General features: G+C 41.6%; 1 protein-coding gene across 4 annotated transcripts in view; it reads left to right on the top strand.

Annotated features, from left to right (window-relative positions):
• Positions 1–26190, top strand: part of CRK (CRK proto-oncogene, adaptor protein) — a 35224-nt gene extending 9034 nt beyond the window's left edge. Inside the window, exons 2-4 of one of the 4 annotated variants that reach the window (XR_004972919.1) lie at positions 6777–7142; positions 22684–22812; positions 26064–26190. Coding sequence is in view for 3 of the 4 variants with exons in the window: in XM_036340956.1 (XP_036196849.1) it covers positions 6777–7312; positions 19270–19407 (674 nt within the window). In the remaining variant the exon portion in view is untranslated. Of the gene's footprint in view, positions 1–6776; positions 7313–8673; positions 8730–19269; positions 22039–22683; positions 22813–26063 lie in introns of those variants that run through there. The other 3 variants (XM_036340956.1, XM_036340958.1, XM_036340957.1) reach the window with 3 other exon arrangements.
• Positions 26191–27476: the final 1286 nt, after the last annotated feature.

The following is a 27476-nucleotide window of genomic DNA, read 5'->3' as shown; positions in this document are numbered from 1 at the left end:
TCATTGACCAGCTGCCTCCTGCACGGCCCCTACTGGGAATCAAGCCTGCAACCTGAGCATGTGCCCTTGGCTGGAATCAACTCGGGACCTTTCAGTCCACAGGCTGACGCTCTATCTACTGAGCCAAACCGGCTAGGGCTCTTTCCCTCACTTTAAAGTTACGTTCATTGAGAATAATATCTAACACTTACTGTCTCGGACGAGTGGCTCAGTTGGTTGTATTGTTTTCCCATACACCACATGGCTGCAGGTTTGATTCTTGGTCAAGGCACGTGCCTGGGTTTCAGGGTGACCCCCAGTCTGGGTGTGCAGGGGGTGGGGACACAGTGGATCGTGTTTTTCTCTCCCTCTTCCCCTAAAAATCAATAAAAGCGTATCTTCAGGTAAGGATTAATAAAAAGAATATCTAACACTTACTGAGCACTTACTATCTGCCAACTACCGTCCCAAAAAGACAAACTAGTGAAAACCATTTGGCTGTTGCTCTACTCTAGCAAGGGAGTTTTTCTCCCCAGGTGTTATTAGGACCATTTTCTAGACCAGCCGTGGGCAAACTACGGCCCGCGGGCCGGATTCGGCCCGTTTGAAATGAATAAAACTAAAAAAAAAAAAGACCGTACCCTTTTATGTAATGATGTTTACTTTGAATTTATATTAGTTCACACAAACACTCCATCCATGCTTTTGTTCCGGCCCTCCGGTCCAGTTTAAGAACCCATTGTGGCCCTTGAGTCAAAAAGTTTGCCCACCCCTGGTCTAGACCATGGGCCCTTAGCTATTGTGAGGGTTCTCCCTACCACTCTGCCTTGGAGGCTTTCTTTATCCAGCGTGCTAAGTAGGTCTCCTTGGAGCTCATAACTGACCTTGTCCTTATGTAGTTCATCTGGCCTGAAGAATCACTGAATGAGCTTAGTGGTGACAGGCAAGGTAGCCATACATCTCCTTGCCTGCCCAATTTGAATGGCAGTAATTTCTCATTGGTGACCTACTTCAGTGATGAGAAACTCCAGAATGCAGCACCACCACCATGCTCTGGTATGTTCATAACCAAAATCATGTCTCCAGTCCTGCACTTGGAACTATTGTGATTACATTCTGCTAGTGCCTGTATTTGTCATAGATGGACAGTCCTGGGTCTGGGCATGTGTTTCATCATCTTAGACAGTCAGCATTACTGAGTGTGGGCTATTTTAGCCTACAGCCATGAATTCCACAGGTGGACTTTGGTAATGTAAGAAATATACAACTTTCCTTCAAATTATGTATTGGTCTTATTCATTTGGATGAAAAGAGAAAGCACTCATCAGTATTCATTCTGTATTGAGGACTTTTGGCTAACTTCCAAAGGTCATCTTTTCACCTCTCCCCAGTAGAGAATGTTAAGTATAGTTTTTCTGGTCATTCTGGAAGAAATATTTTCTGACGTTGAACAAAACAGTTGGGTCTCATTTTTAAAGTGGTGAATTAATTTAGACATCTGGACTACCACAGTGTTTCTGTTTCACAGCATTAATCGCTATGGCTTTTGGATGGGTGGGTCATTGTTAATATAAGTGGAGAGGGTAGATTGTCTAATTTTCCTTAAAAAGGATTTAAGTAACTTTCATGAAGTACAAATAGTCAAAAAACATGAAAAGCAAACAACGATATTTAAAAAGACATAATCTTTATCTTACTAAATTGGCAGTGATTTTTAAAATGCTGTTTTGATAAGGACATGGGAAAATGGGAACTCAAACCACCTGTGGGAGTGTAAAATCGTGCAAATTTTTTTGGAGGCCAATTTGACAGCATAAACCTTAATTTTTATTTATTTATTTTTTTTAATATATTTTATTGATTTTTTACAGAGAGGAAGGGAGAAAGATAGAGAGTCAGAAACATCGATGGGAGAGAAACATCGATCAGCCGCCTCCTGCACATCTCCCACTGGGGACGTGCCCGCAACCCAGGCACATGCCCCCGACCGGAATCGAACCTGGGACCTTTCAGTCCGCAGGCTGACGCTCTATCCACTGAGCCAAACCGGTTTCGGCAACCTTAATTTTTAAAAAATAGATATTTTTATTGATCTCAGAGAGGAAGGGAAAGGGAGATAGAAAAATCAAGGATGATAGAGAATCGTTGATCTGCTACCTCCTGCACACCCTGCACACCCCTCACTGGGGATTGAGCCTGCAACCCGGGCATGTGCCCCGACTGAGAATTGAACCGCAGCCTCCTGGTTCACAGGTCAATGCTCAGCCACTGAGCCAAGACGCTGAACCACTGAGCCAAGCCAGCTGGGCAAACCATAATGTTCTTACCATTTGATCCCACAGTTGCATTTTAAGTTGTTTATCCTAAGGAAGTAATTTGCATTTTAAGTTGTTGTATCCTAAGGAAGTAATAAAATATTCATTAATAAGAACAAAAATGCTAATAACAGCATCATTTGCACTAGGGAAATGTTGAGAATACTTTATATCCAGTAAAAGTCATGTTCTTGCCCTGGCTCTGATGTGGCTCAGTTGGTTGGAACTTTGTCCTGTACACCAAGGGTGGCGGTTCTATTCCTGATCAGGGCATGTGCCCAGGTTGTGGGTTTGATCCCTAGTTGGGGTGCATGTGGGAGGCAACCAATCTTTCTTCCTTCCTCCCTCTTCCTTTAGCTCCCTCTCCCCTTCCCTCCCTCTCTCTCTAAGATCAATTTTTAAAAATCATGTTTTTGAAGAAGATGGGAAATTATAAAAATCAAAAAACAATTGTCTGTAGAGCTATTATTAGGAAACCAAAAGGTAAAAAATCCAGTAAAGGGCCCTGGCTGGGTAAGCCTAGTTGGTTAAGAGTGTCCTCCTGATAAGTCAAGGTTCCAGGTTCGGTCTCCAGTCAGGGTACATACAATAAGCAACCAATGGATGCATAAATAAGTGGAACAACAAATCTGTGTCGGTCTGTCTGTCTCTTAAAAAAAGAAAGAAGAGCCCTGGCTGGTTTGGCTCAGTGGATAGAGCGTCGGCCTGCAGACTGAAGGGTCCTGGGTTCAATTCCGGTCGAGGGCATGTATCTTGGTTGCGGGCACATCCCCAGTGGGGGGTGTTCAGGAGGCAGCCAATCAAGGATTCTCATCATTGATGTTTCTATCTCTCTCTCCCTCTCCCTTCCTCTCTGAAATCAATAAAAATATATTAAAAAAGAAGAAGAAGAAGAAAAATGGGGCCCTGGTCAGTGTGGCTCATCCATGCACCAAAAGATCGCTGTTTCAATTCCTGGTTAGGGCACATGCCTAGGTTGCGGGTTTGATCCCAGGTCAGGATGCATATGGAAGGCAACAGATCGATGTTTCTCACATTGATGTTTCTCCCTCTCCCTCTCTAAAAAAATCAATAAACATTTTTTAAAAAATATATTTTATTGATTTTTTACAGAGAGGAAGGGAAAGAGATAGAGTTAGAAACATCGATGAGAGAGAAACATCGATCAGCTGCCTCCTGCACATCTCCTACTGGGCATGTGCCCGCAACCCAGGTACATGCCCTTGACCAGAATCGAACCTGGGACCTTTCAGTCCGCAGGCCGACGCTCTATCCACTGAGCCAAACCGGCCTCGGCAATAAACATTTTTTTAAATGGTTAAAATGGTGACTGTTATGTGTATCTCACCACAATAAAAAAAAAATTTACCAAACTGCACTAGGAAAACTTAAAAATAAGTGGAACAACAAATCAATGTTTCCCTTTCTCTTTCTGGAATCAATACATTTTTTAAAATGTTTAAATCTAATATATGATTTGATATTTTGGTGCTCAGCAGAATGTAAGTTAAAAGTTTGTATTCCTCATTAGAAAACTGTTTCTCTGCTCTAGCTGGTTTCTTCACTGGTTAGAGTGTCAGCCCTCGGACCAAAGGGTCATGAGTTCCATTCCCTGTCATGGGCACGTACCTCTGTTGCAGGTTCCTAGGCTCGGGCAAGAGTGGTAGGCAACCAATAGATATGTCTCTCTGGTGGATGTTTCCCTCTCTCCATCCCTTCCATTCTGTCTAAAAATCTTAAGAAAAAAAGAAGCCCAGCCAGCGTGGCTAAGTGGTTGAGCGTGGACCTATGAACCAGGAGGTCACGGTTCGATTCCTGATCACTGTACATGCTAAGGTTGTGGGCTCAATCCCCAATGTGGGGTGTGCAGGAGGCAGCCTATCAATGATTCTGTCACATCATTGATGTTTCTCTCTCTCCTTCCTTCCTCTCTGAAATAAAAAAAGAAAAGCCAAACCGGTTTGGCTCAGTGGATGGAGCGTCGGCCTGCGGACTGAAGGATCCCGGGTTCGATTCCGGTCAAGGGCATGTACGTTAGTTGCGGGCACATCCCCAGTAGGAGATGTGCAGGAGGCAGCTGGTCGATGTTTCTCTCTCATCAATGTTTCTAGTTCTCTATCCCTCTCCCTTCCTCTCTGTAAAAAATTAATAAAAATATATTTTTAAAAAAAAAAAGAAAAGAAAAAAAATCTAAAATAAGAAAAAGAAAACTGTTTCACCCTGGCTGGTGTTGCTCAGTGATCGGAACATCATCCTATGCACCGAAGGGTTGTGGGTTGGATTCCTGGTCAGGGCACATACCTAGATTGTGGATTGGATTCCCAGTCAGGGTGCATGCGGAAGGCAACCCATCGATGTTTCTCCCTCCCCCTCTCTAAGCTCAATGAAAACATATCCTGAGGTGAGTATTAAAACACACACAAAACTGTTTCTTATTTGAACTGATATATGTTCATTTATTATTATTTAATTCTAGAACTCAATAGAGAAGGAATACATTCTGAAGTAGGCCCTGTGTCTAAGGCCACACACCTTTGCATATTACAAATGTTAAGCATTTCTCATATGTCCTTTGTCTTGGTTCCTCAGTGTGTCATCAGAGGTTGAGGATTTTAACGCCTCTTTATTTTTCCCCCAATGCATCCTTATTTACCTTTTTTACGACCTGTTTCTTCTTTTTTTTTAAAAAAATATATATTTTATTGATTTTTTACAGAGAGGAAGGGAGAGAGAGATAGAGAGTTAGAAACATTGATGGGAGAGAAACATCGATCAGCTGCCTCCTGCACATCTCCTACTGGGGATGTGCCCGCAACCCAGGTACATGCCCTTGACTGGAATCGAACCTGGGACCTTTCAGTCCGCAGGCCGACGTTCTATCCACTGAGCCAAACCGGTTTCGGCACGACCTGTTTCTTCTAAGGCAGTGGTTGGCAAACCGTGGCTTGCGAGCCACATTCGGCTCTTTTGGCCCCTTGAGTGTGGCTCTTCCACAAAATACCATGTGCAGGTGCGCACGTACAGTGCGATCGAAACTTCGTGGCCAATGCGCAAAAGTCGGTATTTTGTGGAAGAGCCACACTCAAGGGGCCAAAGAGCCGCATGTGGCTTGCAAGCCCCAGTTTGCCAACCACTGTCCTAAGGGAATAGTCCAGTTTCCATGTTATATTTAAGCGAAGGCCTTAGGTATTGATTTTTAAGCAGTTTCTTCGTTTTTGTTTAGACTCCTTTTGTCTTTTTGCCAAATGAAGCTTTTTTTTTGGCTGTCATAGTTGACGTTGATATCAGCAGTTTTTTTAAAAAAAATATTTTTATTTCAGAGAGGAAGGGAGAGAGAGAGAGAGAGAGAGAATCATGGATCGGCTGCCCCCCACAAGTACCCCAACTGGGGATCGAGCCCACAACCCGGGCATATGCCCCTGACCAGAATCGAACCCGGGACCCTTCAGTTCACAGGCCGATGCTCCATCCACTGAGCCAAACCGGCCAGGGCCAGCAATCAGTTTTAAAATTGACTATAGAGCGGAAAGACGAGAGAAACATCTGTTCGTTGTTCCACCCATCCATGCATTCATTGGTTGATTTTTTTTTTAAGGGATTTTTATTTACTCATTTGTTTACTTTCATTAATCCTCACCTGAGGATATTTTTCCCATTAATTTTTAGAGAGAGTGGAAGGGAGGGGGAGAAACAGGAAGAAACATCCATGTGAGAAACACATGGACTGGTTGCCTCCCTCATGCCTGGACCAGGGCCTCGGATCAAGCCTGCAACCAAGGTTGTCCTTGACTTGAATGGAACCCAGGACCCTTCAGTTCGAGGGCCTATGCTCTATCCCCTGAGCCAAAGTGGCTAGGGCTCATTGGTTGATTCTTCTCTGTTGTCCTGACCTGGAATCAGTCCTGTAGACAGCACTAACCAACTGACATACCTGGCCAGCTCAGCAATCAGTCTTAAAACGTTCTCTTTCAAATTGTACATTCTAGATGTGAGGAGAACAAATGTATGAGTTGAGTGTATATAAATACCAAGTTCTCTCCACCTCTTCCTGGAATAGCTGCTGGGACCTATGAAAAAGGAGAGATTGCTACATTCCCTGAGGTTGAAGAAAATATTGCAACAAAACCTTGAACATTACACTACTATGTAAATGGGATAATAACAGAACATTTTGGGAGAATGAACAGCAGGTCTCCATGTTGCTGTCTTCGATCCAGTATGAGAGCCTGTCCTGAGTGGCTTGGTCTGTCATGACCTGTTCCTTCTCTGCTGCAGGTGGTGGTGGGAATCTTTCTTCCCAGGGAATGTTTCAGCTACAAAATACGATTTTTTTGCTATGAAGAGAAGGGGTTATTGTTTTTAGACAGTATTTTTTTTTCTGATAAAATATTGACTAAATGTGTGTGGGAAATGTTTAAAATCTGTGTTTTTATCACCAGTGTAATACATCTTTAAATAATACCCTGTTCTATTTTTTTCCAGGGGTGAGCCCCTCCAGGCTCCGAATAGGAGATCAAGAGTTTGATTCATTGCCTGCTTTACTGGAATTCTACAAAATACACTATTTGGACACTACAACGTTGATAGAACCAGTTTCCAGATCCAGGCAGGGTAGTGGAGTGAATCTCAGGCAGGAGGAGATAGAGTATGTGCGAGCCCTCTTTGACTTTAATGGGAATGATGAAGAAGATCTTCCCTTTAAGAAAGGAGACATCCTGAAAATCCGGGATAAGCCTGAAGAGCAGTGGTGGAATGCAGAGGACATGGAAGGCAAGAGGGGGATGATTCCAGTCCCTTACGTGGAGAAGTATAGACCTGTCCCCGCCTCAGTATCGGCTATGATTGGAGGTAACCAGGAGGGTTCCCACCCACAGCCACTGGGTGGGCCGGAGCCTGGGCCCTATGCCCAACCCAGCGTCAACACTCCGCTCCCTAACCTCCAGAATGGGCCCATTTATGCCAGGGTAATCCAGAAGCGAGTCCCTAATGCCTACGACAAGACAGCCTTGGCTTTGGAGGTACATAATGTGCAAAATATAGAAAGAAGAGATCTGCTACAGGATCTCCCTTTTAGACCTCTTAGAGCTTTGTAGGAATGCTGAATACAAGCTCCAGCATTGTGATGTTGTAGATGTTGAACCATTAAGTACTGATTTGGGCATTTAATTGGGTTTTCTCTTTTATAGAAAACCTGTTTTGGAATGAATTAGCTTAAAACTGTATAACTGAATGTTCTGATTGGTCTACTAAACATACTTTGATTAATAACACCACCTGAATTCACAGGAATTAACCTAAAATATTTTTTCCTCATCTACATTCTAACCTGTTCCTTTCTTTTTATCATTGTTCTGAAATAAGGTGGGCTCACAAAGATTTGAGTAATAAGTGGTTCCTGTCAGAGCACTTACATGGAATTTTTCCACAGAAACTTCATGTTTTTACTTTTGGGGCATGGGGATTCTTACTGTTGATTGATTGTGTTCAAGTAAGAATTCAGGAGGAAAAGTAAAGCATAGTACAGGTGTGAAAAGATATACTAAAAAAAAAAAAAAAGATATACTCAAAAATATTAATTCCAAGGAGCAGCAAGTTTACCTGGTCTTTGTTGTATAATGCATTTTGCAGGCAAAAAGCTAGTTCCTCCTGAGGAATAAATTATTACCTTTTACTGGTAAATAGTTATCCTTGGTAGCCCCTCTTCTCTGGCCAACCATTGTGTTTATTCCTTTATTCCTCTCTTTAGCATTCACAGCTTTGTCTCTTTCCTCCCTCCCTTTCCTTTTCTCCCTACCTCCCCTTTACCTCTCCCCCTTTCTGAGTTATGCAGAGCTAGTGGTTCATTATAAAAGCTTGTACAGGAGTGGCATGCTATCCCATCTTTCAGAGTCTTCTGATATTATAACCTGAACATAAGGAAGTAACTTTCATAAGCACAGGCTGTAGTTACATGAGCACAGATTAGCTGAGAAGGGGCAAATGTGTATTCTTATAAACTTTCATCTTTCCTAAATTTTGTTTTCTTTGGTCATGTTCATACACTGAGGAGTAAGAGCTGCCCTCTGTCTAAATGGGGGAGTGTTAGCCCACAGAATAAGCCAGAATTTATTTGTATCAGTCTGATATTATTGGATTTGAAGTTTTTCTTTTACATTCTGTATAGTGTTTGCAGAGGTGGGCTGGTTGAGTCTTACAGGTTTGACTGGAATATGTGTGTTTTTGAAGTGTGTATTCTTTGATATCATGTTATGACTTAAAAGTATTGTGTCCCTGCTTTGAAGAAAAGTGAAATATATGTTGTCTAGGCCACACCACTTTTTCCCACTTAGAGTCTGGAGGATGAAGAAAACAAGTTTCTAGCCTCATGTTTTTATTTCAGTTCAGATGATGGCAACATCCAACATGGTGCTGTGCATATGACAGGTGTGGCTCTTTTTAAAATATATATATATATATATATATATATTTTTTTTAAATATATTTTATTGATTTTTTACAGAGAGGAAGGGAGATAGAGAGTTAGAAACATCGATGAGAGAGAAACATCGATCAGCTGCCTCCTGCACATCTCCTACTGGGGATATGCGCACAACCCAGGTACATGCCCTTGACCGGAATCGAACCTGGGACCTTTCAGTCCGCAGGCCGACGCTCTATCCACTGAGCCAAACCGGTTTCAGCAAAATATATATATTTTTAATGATTTCAGAGAGGAAGGGAGATGGGGAGAGAAAGAGAGAAACATCAATGATGAGAGAGAATCATTAATCACCTGCTTTCTGCATACCCTCTACTGGGGATCCAGCCCTCAACCCGGGCATGTGCCCTGATGGGAATCAAACCATGACCTCATAGTTCATAGGTCAACACTCAACCACTGAGCCACACTGACGAGGCAACAGATGTGACACTTGACAGTCATTGCAGACTTTGTTAGCACTGGACTGGAGTGTGGAAATAGCACTCATGGGATAAGTTAGCTAACACCAGGAGAGAATATATATCACATTAATTTTCCTTCCATTTTCATGTTCTTTCTTTTTTCAAAAATATGTTTTTATTGATTTTTAGAGAAAGATGATGGGAGAGGGAGAGAGAAAAATCGATGTGAGAGAGAAACATCGATCAGCTGCCTTCCCTATACAACCCAACCGGGGACCAAACCAGCAACCTGGGCATGTGCCCTGACTGGGAATCGAACCATCTACCTTTTGGTGCATGGGACTCTGGTGTCAGCCAGTGCTGCATTTGCTTTTTTTTCTTTTTTTAATATATGTTATTGATTTTTTACAGAGAGGAAGGGAGAGGGATAGAGAGTTAGAAACATCAATGAGAGAGAAACAGCGATCAGCTGCCTCCTGAACGCCCCCTACTGGGGATGTGCCCACAACCAAGGTACATGCCCTTGATCAGAATCAAACCCGGGACCCTTCAGTCCGCAGGCCGATGCTCTATCCACCGAGCCAAACCGGTTAGGGCTTCATTTGCTTTCTGAAAGAGAATTGTTTTTAATGATGCCTGCCTTGATTAGAGCCTTTAGTGCTCAAAAATGGTTGAGCTGCTAGCCCTGCTGTGAAGCACAAATCTAGTGAAATAGAGATTTAAGTAGAAAACTAGTTTATGATTTTAGTAAGTTTTCTTTTTTGATTGAATATTGGTTTTGAGCCACATATGTTGATTGCTGAAGATCACCTCTTTTGAGTTAGAACAAATACCCAAGTTGCAGCTTTAAAACATCTTATGTGATTAAAAACATGGTGTTAGTTTACTATCGTAGAATTCTATAGTTGGAAAGGACCTTAGATATCCTGATGTTTAGATAGATTGAATGGATTGTTCAAACCAGGTGGAAGTGGAGATATGATCAGCCCATATCTACCTTGGTGCTTTTTCTACCATACTCAAATTCAGTCTGTGATTCTTTTTTTTTTTTTAATACATTTTTTATTGATTTCAGAGAGGGAGAGGGAGAAGAGAGATAGAAACATCAATGATGAGAATCATTGGCTGTCTCCTGCATGTCCCCTAGTGATGGTTAAGCCTGCAACCCAGGCATATGCCCTTGACTGGAATCGAACCCGGGACTCTTCAGTCTGCAGGCCAATGCTCTATCCTCTGAGCCAAACCGTCTAGAGCTCTTTTTGTTTTATAACAGTGCTGCTGCCCTCCTTAGTGCAGGTTTTCTGTGGGATCACTGAAAGCATACCCTCAGTTGTACTATCTATGCAGGGAGGCGCACAGTTCTCCTTTCCCATTTCTGGATTTTCATAGGAGCTATGCCTCATCCTTATTGAGATGAGGCTGGAAGATAAGATTAAAGACAACAGCCTGTCCAGCATGGCTCAGTGGTTGAGCGTTGACCTATGAACCAGGAGGTGATGGTTCGCTAAGTCACTTAAAGATACTGTGATGGCCACATGTCTGGGTTATGGGCTCAATCCCTAGTGAGGGGACATGCAGGAGGCAGCTGATCAGTGATTCTCTCATCATTGATGTTTCTGTCTCTCTCCCTTCCTCTGAAATTTTTAAAAATATATTTTAAAAAATGACAACTACAAACACCATTTGTTGGTATATATGACCCATTGTAAGTCCAGATCTGTAGACCAACTTGGTGCATTTTAGTGGAGTTTTACACTTAACTTGAATGTTTTTCAATTATTTTCCATTATAGTTGACATTCAGTATACACTTAAAATTGATTAATTAGAATCATTACATTTTATGTATGTATGTATGTATATATATGTAATTTTCTGGAAGGGTTCTTTGAGTTCTTTTTTTCTTTCCTTTTTTTAAAAAACTGTAGTTGACATACAATAGAATCATTGTATTTTAGAATTGGGCAGGACCCTAGAGATAATATATTAGACTAGCAGTCTTCAGACTAAGGCTTCTCACTATCCTAAGAGTTGCCAGAAGGTGCCTGGGGAGAGGGGAAAGCTGAGGATGCAAGGCTGTGGGTTCCCTGTCTTGCTTAACCAAAGTAACTGTTTTTATCTGCATTATATATTAGGCTCTCTCTAAGATTATTATTTTTTAAATTCTCACCTAAGGATATTTTTCCATTGATTTTTAGAGAGAGTAGGAGAGAGGGAAAGATAGAGAGAAATGTCAATGTGAGAGAAACAGATCGATTGGTTGCCTCCCATATTTGCCCCACCAGGGCCCTGGCCAGGAAGGAGCCTACAACTGATTTACATGCCCCTGACTGGAATGCAATCTGGGACCCTTAAGCCCATAGGCTGATGCTCCATCAAACCGGCTATGACAGATTGATTTTTTTTTTTTTTTTTTTAAAGAAAGGGTTTCTGTATTTTAAAACAGTAAATTAAAAAATAGTGCTGAAGAACCACCTGCCCTTGTCTTACAGATGGACATTCCCTGCATGGTATATTTGCTGTGACCAGAGTTCCCCACTGGAATATAAGTTATTAGATACTTCCTCTTTTCCACCCACCAGATTTCTCTAGTAGAGATGAAGAGTCTGGAAAGAAGAGGTTAATTCTAGTTAACAACCAAAGTATGGGCATTCCTTTGCATATTATAATTCTGTGAGTCAGGTACTCGTATCCCAGGGGAATGTAACTGAATTGGACAGATTCTATCTGTTTTGTCCAATTTATCCTGATTAAGACAGATTTTAAACAATGCAGATATGCTGCATATTTTTGATGAAGAAATTCTGGAAATAACAGCAGAGTTGTGTAGAGGCAGCTTTTATTTTTTTATCTTAGACTAGAGGCCTGGTGCATGAAATTTGTGCACAGGGGGAGGGTGTCCCTCAGCCCGACCTGCACCCTCTCCAATCCGGGAGTCCTCAGGGTATGTCCTACTGATGGCTTGGGCCCGCTCCCTGTGGTTCTCTGTTCTCTGAGGGGCCTGCCTGCTCCGCACCACGGTGACGGCCAAGTGGATCCTGCTGGGTGCTGCCTGTGGGCACACTTGCCTGCTGGGCCCACGTTGCCGGGGTGATGCCGCCAGCGTCCTGCCCTGGCCGCTATGGGTGCTGCCATCTTTGTTGTGGAATGATGGAGTGACGGTTAATTTGCATATTGCTCTCTTATTAGATAGGATTTGAGCTAAGATTTTGATCTTAGATTTTTGTTTCATGGCTCCTTGGAAGCTGGCATAGTAACAAATCTTATCTTGTACATTGCAGGTGCTAAAATTTACTTTGCAGCCTTTGTAGACTGTTTAAAATTGTCATAATATCTTTAAATGTACTAATTATATAATTCCCATTCTCTGATTCAACCTTGCATTTTGCCTTTGATAGACGATAACATTTCAGAGTAACCTAGGAAAGCTTCTCTGATGTTCTTAGGCTTGGACTTAGTCTTTTTTTTCATTTTATTTATATTTTTTGTTTTGGACTTGTTCTTCAGGGCAAGCTGTAAAGTGCTTTGGGTCCCTGATCATATTTGACAGTGATTACTTGAGCTCTACATTTCCCTGCATAGAATTCTTTGAACTATAAGTTAAGAACTTTTGACCTATGTCTGGAAAATAAGAGTGAAGACCCCAGTTTCCCCTTTGTTAACAGAAAAAATGAGATGGGAGATATAAGAACATGAGTGGATTTCTGTATTGTTCATTAGGACAGGTGTCTACTGTCCCTCTTTTTTCCATCCTGTTTCAAAGAGGAAGAGAGAGGGTGAGAGAGAGAAACATCAGTGATGAGAGAGAACCATTGATAGGCTGCCTCCTGCATGCCCCCTACTGGGGATTGAGCCTGCAACCCGGGCATGTGTTCTTGACCGGAATTGAACCCAGAATCTGCAGGCTGACGCTCTATTCAGCCAAACCAGCTAGGTCTGTATCTTAAGATTGTAACATATCTGGGGCAAGTGTTCAGTTTTGCTTTCTTTGTCTTTGATATAGTATATCAAGCTTCAAACTCTTCTGCATCCCCCTCATCCTCTCTAGTCTGGCCTTAGGGAATTTGGCTTTAGTGAGTTGTTGCCTAACAGGAAGAGGAGCATACATTCAGAAATATGTCATGTTTCTGACTTGAAGAAAGAACTGTTTTTAGTATATCAAGCTTTTCTTTTTGTTTTTTATTTTCAAATTTTAAGAGAAAGTTTATTTAGAAAGTCACAGAAGTAGAAGTGAGTTGTAGGAAAAATGGGCTCAGGAAACAAGTTACAGAAGCCAAAAAAAGTTTAGCGCCATTTTCTTAGTCCTCTCCTAGACTACTCCCACCTAATCCCCTAGGGCAGTGGTCAGCAAACTGCGGCTCAGCAAACCGTGGCTTGCGAGCCACATGCGGCTCTTTGGCCCCTTGAGTGTGGCTCTTCCACAAAATACTGACTTCTGCGCATGGGCCATGAAGTTTCAATTGCACTGTACGTGCGCGCCCGCACGTGGTATTTTGTGGAAGAGCCACACTCAAGGGGCCAAAGAGCCGCCGACCACGGCCCTAGGGTGTCAACCACCCTTTCTTCCAAACTGTTGAAGCACTAGGGCAGCGGTTCTCAACCTGTGGGTCGAGACCCCTTGGGCAGTCGAATGACCCTTTCACAGGGGTCGCCTAAGACCATCCTGCATATCAGATATTTACATTACGATTCATAACAGTAGCAACATTACAGTTATGAATTAGCAACGAAAATAATTTTGTGGTTGGGTCACAACATGAGGAACTGTATTTAAAGGGCCAGAAGGTTGAGAACCACTGCACTAGGGCCTCATGTGGATAGTCATATTGCCTTTGGGTTTATTGTTTTTGACTCCAGGAGTCCCCATGTGCTTTGAATGTTTGAGGAGGAAGACCCCATATGGTACAAAGGGTTATTTAATTTAGTACGGTCTTTCTCAGAGTATTTGTACATCAAGGCCACAATGGATAGCTTAATTAGCTCAGTTGACTGCTTAAAACTTTAAATCAGCAAGTTTTGTTGCCTTGCTTGTGAAGAAGCTAGTGTAGTTCTGTGGTACAAGGTGCAAGGGGCTAGGCTCGTCCACACTTCAACCTGCTTTTACTTAGAGCTCTGTGGGATGTGATTTGAGATGGTACTTTGAATTTCTAAAATTAAGACAGTATGCCTGGTTGGTGGGCTCAGTGGTTGAGCATCAACCCAGGAACCAAGAGGTCACCAGTTCCATTCCTGATCAAGACACATGCCTGGGTTGCAGGCTCAGTGCCTAGTGGGGGTTGTGCAGGAGGCAGCCTATCAATGTTTCTCTCTCATTGATGTTTTATCTCTATCTTTCTCCCTTCCTCTCTCTAAAGATCAATAAAAACATATTTTTAAAAAATCTAATACTGCTAATCTTGCTTAGAATTTAAAAAAATAAGTAAATAAAGACAGTATAACACAGAGAAAAGAGAGGTATTAAAGCCTAGATTTTGGTATCAAGTAGAATGGTGGGCTTAAGGTTGTATTCTGAAGAACCATCTTCTACAAAACACCTAGAAAAGCTGGATGAAATACAACAGACACACACCCCCCCTTTTTTTTAAATATATATTTTGTTGATTTTTTACAGAGAGGAAGGGAGAGGGATAGAGAGTTAGAAACACCGATGAGAGAGAAACATCAATCAGCTGCCTCCTGCACACCCCCTACTGGGGATGTGCCCACAACCAAGGTACATGCCCTTGACCGGAATTGAATCTGGGACCCTTGAGTCCGCAGGCTGATGCTCTATCCACTGAGCCAAACCGGTTAGGGCCAGACATCCTTTTCTTGACACCTTTTTATTTAGATTTGAAATCATTTGGTAAAATGTACTAATCATAAGTATACAGCTCACGGTTTACATGTATATGCACCTACTGATAATCACCTGATGAAAGTATAGAAGCTTTCCAGCACTCCAGAATGTTCCTTCATATCCCTTGTGTATGTTCTTTAATATCAATAAAATGATGGATTCAGATGACACAAGGTAAGGATATTAGCTGGCATGTCATCAAACTAGCTTCTTAAAAGAAATTGGCCACTTTGACCCCGTGTGGAAGGGAACCTAACATGAGTGCCATTTAGATTTTTTTAAAAAATATATTTCTTTATTCATTTCAGAGAGGAAGGGAGAAGGAGAGAGAGATAGAAACATCAGTGATGAAAGAGAGTCATTGACCGGCTGCCTCCTGCACACCCCGTACTGGGGATCGAGCCTGCAACCCAGGCACGTGCTCTTGGTCGGAATAGAACCTGGAACCCTTCAGTCTGCAGGCCGACACTCTATCCACTGAGCCAAGCCGGCTAGGGCCCATTTAGATTTTTGACATAAACATACACATCCCCTCAAATATTTTTCTTTTTAATATTTTTATTGCTTTTTAGAGAGCAAGGAAGGGAGAGGGAGAGAGAAAAACATTGATGTGAGAGAGAAACATTGGCTGCCTCCTGTGCGCACGAACACACACACACACACACGGAATCAACCAAAAAGCCAGACAGGTGCTCTGACCGGGAATCGAACCAGCCACCATTAGGTGCACAGAACCATGCCCAACTAACTGAGCCACACCAGCCAGGGGTCAAATATTTTTCGTAAGTGGTGGGCTTGTATTATTCTGGGTTCAACTACAAAAATAGCATTTAGTATGACATGAGTGTTTTGACAGGTAATACAAATAAAAATTTTAAATGGAGGAAAGAAGTGCTGCACATGCTATAATTGACTTTTATGTAGCAAGGGGCTAGCAGCACAGGGCATTAATTTTAGTGACATGCTGTGTGTGCGTGCATGCGTGTGTTTAGTGTGGAGAGTCAGGGTTGCTGACAGGTCAAGCACAAGGAAATTCATTAAGGTATAGTCAAATGTTATGGAGCTGATGCTGTGTGCCTAGCTTCTTTTTCTTTTTTGTGTGTGCCTAGCTTCTTGCAACACTGCAAAAGTTTTAAAAATAAGGGAACAAGTGAGATAAAGTCTGAGAATTAGAATTGGGGACAAAGGTAGAAATCTTTCAAACTAATTTTATTAGCAAGGAAATTTTCTCTTGATGTCTGGCCTTCCTCTTCCCAAAGACTGTAAGAAAATCTTTACTTGTCATAGTTGACCTGCTCAGATGTCAGGAATGTTGAATTGGAAGATTGCTGGGAGTAAACGGAACCCTGGTGCTGGCAGCCTATAGGGATCAGATCTGCTTACCAGGATGGGCATGCAGTGTGTTCCCTTTCCTCCCCTTACACCATGAGCCTTCATCTTTACAGTATCAGCAAACTGAGCTGCTGCTTTTTCTCACCTTTTTGTCTTATCCCAAATATAGTCTTTAATATTCCCTGGTTTCTTTTTACTTTTCACGCAACATCTTTAGGCCTCTGGTTTCAAGATAGTTCCGTAGGAAATCACAGGCCGCTAGGGAAGCTGTTTCCTCTGTGAGTGAGATCAAGCTGTTTCTAGGGAAGGCCTGGGCCTAGACCTGAGTTGGCTTTGCCTGTAGTTGGCCTACAGACATTCTTAGACAACCCCTAGGGCCCTGGCATAATTAGAAAGTTCTTGGTATGGTGAAAAGAGGATAAATTGGCTTTAGAGTCAGATACTTCTGGGCTTAAATCCCAGCCCGGCCACTGACAGTATGACCTAATGCAGCAGCCAACCTTTCAGACCTCACGGACCACCAGTGGTCCGCTGCTGACCTAAGGTGTATATCGTGTGATTTTTGTAAATCTTAGTCTTTTTCACCTGTAATAAGAAAACAGTTCCTGTCCTTTAGGGTTATTACGATGATTAGAAAATAATTAATATAAAACACTCTCTACAGTACTTTATGAACGTTCAATGAATAGTAGTTATTAACTTAGTAAAACCAAATGAACAGTTATGCTTAGAAACCACTCATATGCTCAGAACTTAGATGTTGATAAAAGATACTTCTAAGCTCTTTTTCTTTTTTAATTGATTTTTAGAGAGAGAGAAACATCAATATAAGAGTGGATGGAACAGCCAGCCCTAGCCGGTTTGGCTCGGTGGATAGAGCGTCAGCCTGCGGACTGAAGGGTCCCAGGTTCGATTCCAATCAAGGGCATGTACCTGGGTTGCAGGCACATCCCCAGTGGGAGGTGTGCAGGAGGCAGCTGATCGATGTTTCTCTCTTATCGATGTTTCTAACTATCTCTCTCCCTTCCTCTCTGTAAAAAATCAATAAAATATATTAAAAAAATAAAACTTAAAAAATATAAGTATATTTTATTGATTTTTTTACAGAGAGGAAGGGAGAAGGATACAGAGTTAGAAACATCGATGAGAGAGAAACATTGATTCAGCTGCCTCTTGCACGCCCCCTACTGGGGATGTGCCCGCAACCCAAGTACATGCCCTTAACCGGAATCGAACCTGGGACCCTTGAGTCCGCAGGCCGACGCTCTATCCGCTGAGCCAAACCGGTCAGGGCATAAAATATATTTTAAAAAAAAAAAAGAATGGAACATCCATCGGTTGCCTTCTGCACACCCTGTACTGGGGATTGAGCCTGCAATCCAGCGTGTGCCCTTACTGGGAATCGAACCAGCAACCTTTTGGTGCATGGGATGAAGGTCAACCAACTGAGCCATACTGGCCAGGGCAAAAGATAGTTATAAGTTCTTTAGTCTAATGACATCTGGGGCCTTACCTCCAAATATTAAACAAAATGTTTATTATTTTACCACAGGATGAATCTATTTGTCAAACTGACCTTATGTTCTTTTTTTTTTCTTTTTCATTTGTTGTTTTTTTCTTTTTTTGACCTTATCTTAGTTTCATAGCAGAATAGAGGTATATCCTAGATTGTCAAAATTTTATTTTTTATTTTATTTTTTAATATATTTTTATTTCAGAGAGGAAGGAAGAGGGAGAGAGAGAGATAGAAACATCCATGATGAGAGAGAATCATGGATTGGATGCCTCCTGCAAGTCACCCACTGGGGATTGAGCCCACAACCCGACATGTGCCCTTGACTGGAATCGAACCTGGGACCTTTCAGTTCGCAGGCCGACATTCTATCCGCTGAGCCAAAGTGACTGAGGCAAAATTTTATATCTGATGTTGCAACAGAAAGTTTTTTATAACAGAAGCAGAAACAAGATGTCCATGCCCTAGCTGCTGTGGCTCAGTGGATAGTGCGTCGGCTTGCGGACTGAAAGGTCCCAGGTTCGAATCCGGTCAAGGGCATGTACCTTGGTTGCGGGCACATCCCCAGTAGGGGGTGTGCAGGAGGCAGCTGATTGATGTTTCTCTCTCATCTGTGTTTCTAACTCTCTATCCCTCTCCCTTCCTCTCTGTAAAAAAATCAATAAAATATATTTTTTAAAAAAAACAACAAGATGTCCTCTTATTAACGTTCCCTTATTAATGAACAGGTACCAAGTGGCATTGAGGAAGCAACGAAGTCTGTCAGTATATGGTGGGGTAGGGGTGAGGTTGGTGAAGAAGGTGGGGGCTTTGCAGAGAGCTGATGGAATTTGGAATTTTGGCCCATATCTGCCCAAATGGGGAAAGCCTTGCCTTGGTAGGAAATTGGTGGGAACGTTTCATATTCTGAAACCAAGTGAAGTATGCTTCCTATGATTGCCCTCTACTCTATAAGTAGTAAATAGGCCAGGATATGTGTATGAGAGTGGGTTGGGAGATTGTGCTGCTACTATATGCCTGGGTGGGAAGTTAGGGGAGGACATGGATTTCTTTTCCTAGGCCAGAGCTTGTGGGCAGGCTGGAAGCTAAAGGTAGTGGAAACAAAGAAATGGAACAGTAGGTCACTATAGTTGGGCTTGCTCATCAACACTTGCTATTTCCAAAAAGTATTGTTTTCTAGGATCCTTTCTATTTTCTGTGTGTTTTTCTGCACTGCTAAAATCACTTCTTTCTGCCTGCATTAACCACAAGTAATCAGTCTGATGGCTGGGGCTTGGGAGGCAGCAAATAGCCATTTCTGTAACGTCAGCCCTAGAGCAATCGTGGGCAGGGTATGCCTAATCAGAGATTAGAGTTTCAGCTTTCATTCATAACTGGAAATAAATTGCTCTCCTTATTCTCCTCTTGCAGGTCGGTGAGCTGGTAAAGGTTACGAAGATTAATGTCAATGGTCAGTGGGAAGGGGAGTGTAATGGCAAGCGAGGTCACTTCCCATTCACACATGTTCGTCTGCTGGATCAACAGAATCCTGATGAGGACTTCAGCTGAGTATAGCTCAACAGTTTTGCTGACAGATGGGAACAATCCTTTTTTTTTTTTTCCTTTTCAGTTGCCATCTATCCATTTTTTTTTTTTTTTTACAGATGTCAAACACAGTCTAGTTTATATAAGTGTTCTGTTACCTGTGATCATTTTTAGACTGAACTACTACATCCCTAGTTCCATTTACCACGTTCAGGGTACAAAACTGGAGGGCTTTGTGTGTTAACTTCTGAATTGGACATTTTAGGTGGTAGCTGCTATGCCTGAGTCTGTCAGAGGGATAGGTGGGTATCTTGCCTCCTTTCTTCAGGCAATGCAAGTCAACCTGTGGAAAACTGATGGACAGGAGAGAACTGTTGCACACTACCTACCCTGATTTATCCAATGGCTTTTTTTTTTCATTCTGAAACCATCTTATCAAATGGCAATAGACTGTTCCCTTTCACCCCCAGAAAGTAATCATGTACTGTGTGAATTATACCCAGTGGGATTGCTTTTTCATTTATAGAACATGACCATTGTATGACTCATTCTGACAGTTCAAATCCTGAGATTTCTGAGGACACTACTAAAGGCATTTTCTTCCTTCTAAGTCAATGCTTCATACTTTTTCTTGGGATTCTTTGAACCCTTGTCATCCTTTTCCGCAGATAGGTTAATTCTCATGAAAAGTGTTTATTTTCATTCCAGATGACAAGCAGGATGTGCAGAGCACTTTATGCAGTGCATAGCTTTAAGCCAGTATTGGATTCACTGAGTGGGCAGCCAAACTCAGCTCTCTGCCTTTCCTCAAGGGGTCATAGTAGGTTCACACTGCTATCGCAGCTAAATGGACTCCTGACAATGGGATCCAGCAGGGACATTTCTCCGGATTCTTTGGAATTCTTAGCTTCTACTTGGAGTGGAAGGACCAATCACTAGAATATTCCATAGAAGGTTGTGTGGCCAAATTCTGCCCTTTGCTTTATGTGCAACTTGTATAAGTCAAGTTAAAATGACATGAGTTTGGGGATAGGGTTAGCACTTTGAAAAATGTTTGAACCAATCATGAATTACTTAGGTATTATTCATTTCACATTACCAGAATAGTGCATGAAGTACATTATAAACTGCCTTCAGTTTTGGGTCTTTATGTTCAAGTTTAGTTTACAAATCCTTTTAAGTACAGAATGGTTTATATGGGGTTAGGTGCTCCAAAAAATAGATTTCTGAGACCAAAAATGATCTAGGCTATATAGACTGTAATATGAAACTTTCAAAGCTAGCTTCCAGCCTAGGAAGGCACTAACTGGTATATGGTATGATACAACCAATAGAAACATTTTATATTTAGCTTAGGGCCTCATTTTAGGAAAGAAATGTATCTTTCTAATTCTTTTGCATAGGTAATGATTAATTTGCATTTTTTGGCGTGCACCAAATCATGTTATCCCAGTGACTAGCACAATGTCTGGCACAATTGATGTGCAGATGTTTGTGTGAGTGAATGAGAGGAATGTAGAAGCTCATTACATTATATGGCACAGGGAAGCCAGCTGGCACAGGATTACATACATTACCACAAGTAAACTAATGCATTGACGCTAATTTAATGTATTTTTACCTCACACTAAGGTAATGCTTGATAAAGACATCAATACTCGACTTTTTAAATGCTAGCATAGTGCTATGCACACAGTGGGTGCTCAATGTTGAATGAACAAATTTGCAATACTAGACTTAATTCCACCTGACTACTCTGTCAAATTTTCAGTTAGAGCACAGATACTGTAAAATTCAATAAGTACACATGAAATCTTGTTTTTCTGAAAGTATGACATCTAAAATATTTGTAGAGAAACCTTGTCACACTGCTTTGAATATTTGTATTTTCTTTTGCCTTTGACATTATGATATTGGCCTGTAATGTCTATTTTCATCTTATGGAATATTAGTGGAACATGCACCTCTACCCAAATCATAAGAATTTCTTAATGATGGCTTGTCCAAAGCCATTATATGAACTGTTGGGTTGGATTTGGCTGGATGTGGTAGTTGTTGGACCTTAAGAAATCAAAGGACTTCTTAAAAATATCTTCCAAAAACAAATACTAGAGTCCTATTCAATTGCGTATGTACATTGTCACAAAGCAAAGTAAACTGAAATTGGCTGCTATATTTTATATAATATAATCATTTCTGCAAAAGCCCAGTTTTTGGATACTAATATTTGACATGATTCATTCTTATTAATTTGTTGGAATTGTTTATTGTTAATAATGCAAATAGATAATTTTTAATTATCCTTAAGTAACATTTCATTATTAATGGTTTGAAATGGGTGACAAGCAAACCAATTTGAAATAAAATATGAACATGTGCCATTGTATTATAACACTATACACTTTCTTGACAGATTTTGAAAAAATGTTTTTTTGTAGCATGTATTGTATATGTTTATAGTATATGTAGTAAATAAAAATATGGCCAAATATTTGGCTTGGTGATCTTTTGAAGAAAGTAATGTTTGAATATTTTTCACAAAAGAGCTACATCTGTTGTGCTTAGGGAATAAGAGATGTGTGCACTCAGTCTACAATCATGTAATGAGAAACAATCGTTCCGTGGATACTCATTAAAGCTGGGATTAATCACTGGTGATGTTTTAAAGGGTCTCCAAAATTCATGAAATACTGAATTGAGGGGAATATAAGAAGATTATTATATAATGATTGGAAATTTGGAATGACCTGAACAGAGAACATCAATGGTTTATATGTGGGTATAAAGAAAAGAAGGTTTGGATGTTATACAATAGGTTTTTAGAATGTTAGTGTAAATACCCAGATATTTTTATTTAAGTAGCACATTTTCAGGGTAGATAATTATAAACAAAGTGTGTGAGTACATATACCGAAAATTGACATAATACTCTAAAATAGTTTTGTATTGTGTATGGGTGCTGAAGTTTTAAAATGGAAAGGATAGTCTTTGCCAGTTACTTATACTGTGTTCTCCCTCGGACCCAGAACACATCTAGTTATTGCTATAAATAGCAAGCAGGGTGTCAACCCAGCGTTAAATAAAGGAACCTACACCAAAGAGAGTCAACTTTGGCATACACAAGCTTAACTGCAAGGTGACTTAAGAATGTTTCAACTTTTTGTAAAAAAAATAAACTACCAAAGTCTTGTTTTAAAAAATATGTTGAGTGTTGGGTTCCTTTACATAGCCTGGAGTGCTCATACCAGCTCTTATATTTTGTGACCCCGATCTTCAGATTAAGTTCTGTTCCTCTTACAGATATGAAGAGAGAAGAGGCCCCTCCGTAAAAGAAAACATTAAAGTAGTTCTAAGTTTGGCAGGAGGAGGGTAAGCGTTTGGAGCTTGGCTGCCACACATATCCTGACGAAAAAGAAATGGGGAAATAAGGTGAGGGGGCATAAAAGAACTAGTTATCAAGAAGTGAGAGTCAGCCCTAGCTGGTTTGGCTCAGTGGATAGTGTTAGCCTGCAGACTAAAGGGTCCCAAGTTCGATTCCGGTTAAGGGCACATGCCAGAGTTTCAGGTTCAATCCATGGTGGCGGGCATGCAGGAGGCAGCCGATAGATACTTCCCTCTCCCTCTCTAAAAATCAATAAAAATATTTTTTTTAAAGAGGTGAGGTTCAAAAAGAAAGGAAAGCAGTGTTTGTGGATCTTCTCTGAATACAGAACAAAAGCAAGCAGAAATAAATGAGCTGCCAGGCTTGCTTTTGGTCAAGGGGATATTTCTGTGGTTGGCCTGGTTTACTTAGATTTTAGACCAGCCGTGGGCAAACTACGGCCCGCGGGCCGAATCCGGCCCTTTTGAAATGAATAAAACTAAAAAAAAGAAAAAAAGACCGTACCCTTTTATGCAATGATGTTTACTTTGAATTTATATTAGTTCACACAAACACTCCATACATGCTTTTGTTCCGGCCCTCCGGTCCAGTTTAAGAACCCATTGTGGCCCTTGAGTCAAAAAGTTTGCCCACCCCTGTTTTAGACCTTAATTGAACCCTACCGAAGTGGGCACTCAAATATTGACTAGATGTTCAAATGTTAACTGGCTTAGGCAGACCTTCTTTGTCTTCCCACTTCAAATGAGAAAGAGTATAAACATTTTAGTCTGGGAGTGGGAAGGAATGATTAGCCATGTGGAGGTTGACTGGTTCAAAGCCTCCTGTTCCCTTTAGAACTTCATGGAGTTTCTAGCCTCATTTCAAGCTGGTGGGGTATAGGGGCTTCTCCAAGGTTCTGAGCACCAGCAGGAAACTAGGAAAGTAGAGCACAGATGAGGTCACAAACCAGTCCCTCCTTTTACCTTTATGCCTGGGAAGTATATTCCGAGAGTTAAAATGAATTTGGTACTACATAAGGGTATAATAGCTGCTAGTTGGAAACGTTGGGGATGCCCTAGTGTTTTGTGTAATGCACTCTGCCTTTTCGTGCAGCTTCCTTTGCGGATCCTAGGCTTCAGGCCTAACTATGAATTCCCATGAACCCTTTATAGCTGGGGGTTCTAACAATGTCTTGGCTGCCTTGGCTGTGTTGCCACAGTGTCCAGAGCTTACCAACACTGGGGTGACAGCAGTCTTAACCTCACTCATCATTTTGTAATTATTTGTTTTGAGAAGACACCATATGAATTCAAGTACACCTACTGCCACAGAAAGGAGTTACTCTTTAATCCATTATCGCCAAAGCGGGGTGGTTGACTCCATATTTTGTTGGCTATCTGGGTGCTTCAATGATTAACAATTTTGATCAGATTACAATAGTTCTGTGTGGTAGCTCCTGTGGAATAGACTCTGTCTTTGTGAATCTTGCATTCTACGAGTATCAGGACAAAAACCATATCCATAACCCTGACTGGGGCCCTGGTGACTTTCTGAACTTAAGTGTTATGGTCAAGGTCACAAAGCTTGGTGAATAGACTGCACCATTTTGTGAGTAACCAGTAGAAAAAAGGCACCCCTTCTGTGTGGACACAGCCCTTGCTAAGCCCACAGCTTGAAACGTGCAGACGAGTGTGGTGTGGATTATAGCTACCTCAACTGAATGTCCCTGTTCGTTGCCCAATTATACCTGACATTAAGTAAACATTAGCTTTGATTATTGTGCTTAATGTTAAAGTTGGCAGCCCATTTATAGACATCCCTATCCTCCTGCAACCAATTCATCACCACGTCTCGTCACTCCACCTCCAAAATATTCCCTATTGCACATTTGTAGACCTTCACCACTACCACCCAAGTAGCTACTGTCTCCCCTGTGGACCTCTACAATAACCTTCCTCATTATTCACTTTCCCCAATCTGCTCATTATACAAAGCAACCAGGATGATCTTCCCACGAGGCAAACTTGATCATGGAACTTACTTGCTTAAAAAGCTTTCTAATGGGCCCTACTGGTTTGGCTCAGTGGGTAGAGGGTCAGCCTGTGGAATGAAGGTTCCTAGGTTGGTTTCTGGTCGGGCACATGCCTGGGTTGCATGCCTGGGGGCTGGCGTACAGGAAGCAGCTGATCAATGGTTCTCTCATCGATGTTTCTCGCCCTCTCCCTCTCTGAAATGAATTTTTTAAAAAACAAGCTTTCTAACGGTTTCGTCTTGATCATAATCTGCATTCCAGAGGATGGCCTGCACAGAAGTGATGGCCTTTCTTTCATCTAGATCTCCGTGTTCCTGGCAGGCTTTCCTTTTAGCTTCTCAGATGGGCAAGCCTTCCCCATTCTAAGAACCTTCCCTCCCACAACTTTTGTCTCTTGATTCCAGTTTAAATGTCCCTCCTTTAGAGATACCTTCCTTGAAGCCCCAGATCCCATTTAAAATCATCACATCATTTGCCTTCACAGCACTCCTCTCAGATTGTAATTATATATTTCTCTGATGATTACATTCCATCTTCTCAGACTATAAAATCAGCTCCAGTAGGACAGAAGCTACATCTGATTTAATCATCATTACATCTCCAGAGCCCAGCACAGAACTTGGCTTGGAATAGACAACACATATTTGCTAAATCAATATTTTCCTCAGTAGGACTGAGTGCTGGATAGTAACAGGGACCTAGCTGGTTACCTCTCAACTGCTCCCTCCTCCCCATTCCCCATCCTGCATCTCTGGTCCTGTGTATACTCAAAGGGTGTAGGTTCATTTTAATTTATTTTATTGATTTTAGAGAGAGGAGAAGAGAGAGAGACATCAATTTGTTGTTCCACTTATTTATGCATTCATTGATTCTTGTATGTGCTTTGACTGGAGATCAAACTGGCAACCCTGGTATTAAGGAGTGACTCTCTAACCAACTGAGTTTCCCTGCCTGAGTGAGTGTAGGTTCATTTTAATATTGGTCAGAGTAAAACCCAATTAGAAAGATCTTTCCATTGCAGAAACATGAGATGCTTTTCAAAGCCCAGTCTCAAGGGTTTAGGTGCTTCCCTGTGGCCATGTCCCTTTTCCTTTTCCATAGAAAGGGAGGTGCCTGGATTACTTAGAAGGGAGCTGTATTCCCACAAATGAAGATTATTCACTTGGATCTTATTTTTAGTTTCTAACTTTAGCTGAATTCCATGGCCTAAAATGCCAATTGTAATGAAGGTAGCTTAATATATCCTACACACTATTCAAAGTAATTACTCATCCTGTTATTATTTAGGTCTCTCATAATATAGATCTCAGAGGCAGCAAGTCAAGAAGGCAACCAACAGGAGCAGGGTCCTTGCGCATTCTCTCTCTGCATTATGGTGAAGGGCATTGACCCATCCTAATGTCAAGGTAGGTTGGAAGCAAAGAGAATTGGCCTGAGTCTTGGGCCCAAATCCTTTTAGGAGTCTGTGATATAACAAGAAAAGGGAGAAACCCAGATCCCATTCCCAAAAAAAAGAATGTAATGAGGATGTGGTTTATTTAAAATTTTTGGACACATCTTTTCTCCCACTAGAATCAGGTCCTTCCTCTACTTTCACTTTTTCTTTGAATAAAAAATTGCCCCAGTTTCTCATTTCCCTTGTTAGGCATGCCTGTGGGATTAGGTTTATGACTGTACCAGCTAGTTACTTCTTGTTCCTTAGCAAGCTCTGCATATGATCAAGGACAATCTTTTTTTTGTTGTCATGGCAACTGACATTTACATAAGCAAAAACTGAGGGGAAACATTTGTTGTTTTGGAATGATTTGTGGTAAATTTTATTGTAATGGAAAGATAAAACAACAACTTGATGGGCTAGCAGCTAAAATTGGAGCAACAGAATGGACTTTTCCTATTCCTTTTAATGAGATCTTTTGGATAGGTACCATCTTTGGCTATCAAAAACCCTGCAATACCTAGAACAAAAGGAATGACTGATGATCTTTAATTCTGTTCTTTTTTTAAAAAAATTTTATTGATTTCAGAGAGGAAGGGAGAGGGAGAGAGAGAAACATCAATGGTGAGAGAGAATCATTGATTGACTGCCTCCTGCACAACCCCTACTGGGGATCGATCCCATAACCTGGGCATGTGCCGTTGACTGGAATCAAACCTGGGACCCTTCAGTCCCCAGGTTGACGCTCTATCCACTGAGCCAAACCAGCTAGGGCTAATTCTGTTCTTTTTTTTAAAATATATTTTATTGATTTTTTACAGAGAGGAAGGGAGAGGGATAGAGAGTCAGAAACATCAATGAGAGAGAAACATTGATCAGCTGCCTCCTGCACAACCCCCACTGGGGATGTGCCTGCAACCAAGGTACATGCCCTTGACCGGAATCGAACCTGGGACCTTTCAGTCCACAGGCTGACACTATCCACTGAGCCAAACCGGTTAGGGCCCTAATTCTGTTCTTTTCTGTAGCAATTAGGATGTGGTGTGTGTGTGTGTGTGTGTGTGTGTGTGTGTGTGTGTGTGTGTGAATGTGTGTCTGTTCCAAAGCAAAGGTTATTATTTTTTTTAAATACATTTTATTGATTTTTTACAGAGAGGAAGGAAGGGATAGAGAGTTAGAAACATCGATCAGCTGCCTGCACACCCCCCACTGGGGACGTGCCCGCAACCAAGGCACATGCCCCTGACCGGAATTGAACCTGGGAC

Source organism: Myotis myotis, unplaced genomic scaffold (genome assembly GCF_014108235.1).
Source record: "Myotis myotis isolate mMyoMyo1 unplaced genomic scaffold, mMyoMyo1.p scaffold_m19_p_17, whole genome shotgun sequence".
NCBI classification, from domain to species: domain Eukaryota; kingdom Metazoa; phylum Chordata; class Mammalia; order Chiroptera; family Vespertilionidae; genus Myotis; species Myotis myotis.
This window is presented reverse-complemented; position numbering and strand designations above follow the sequence as displayed.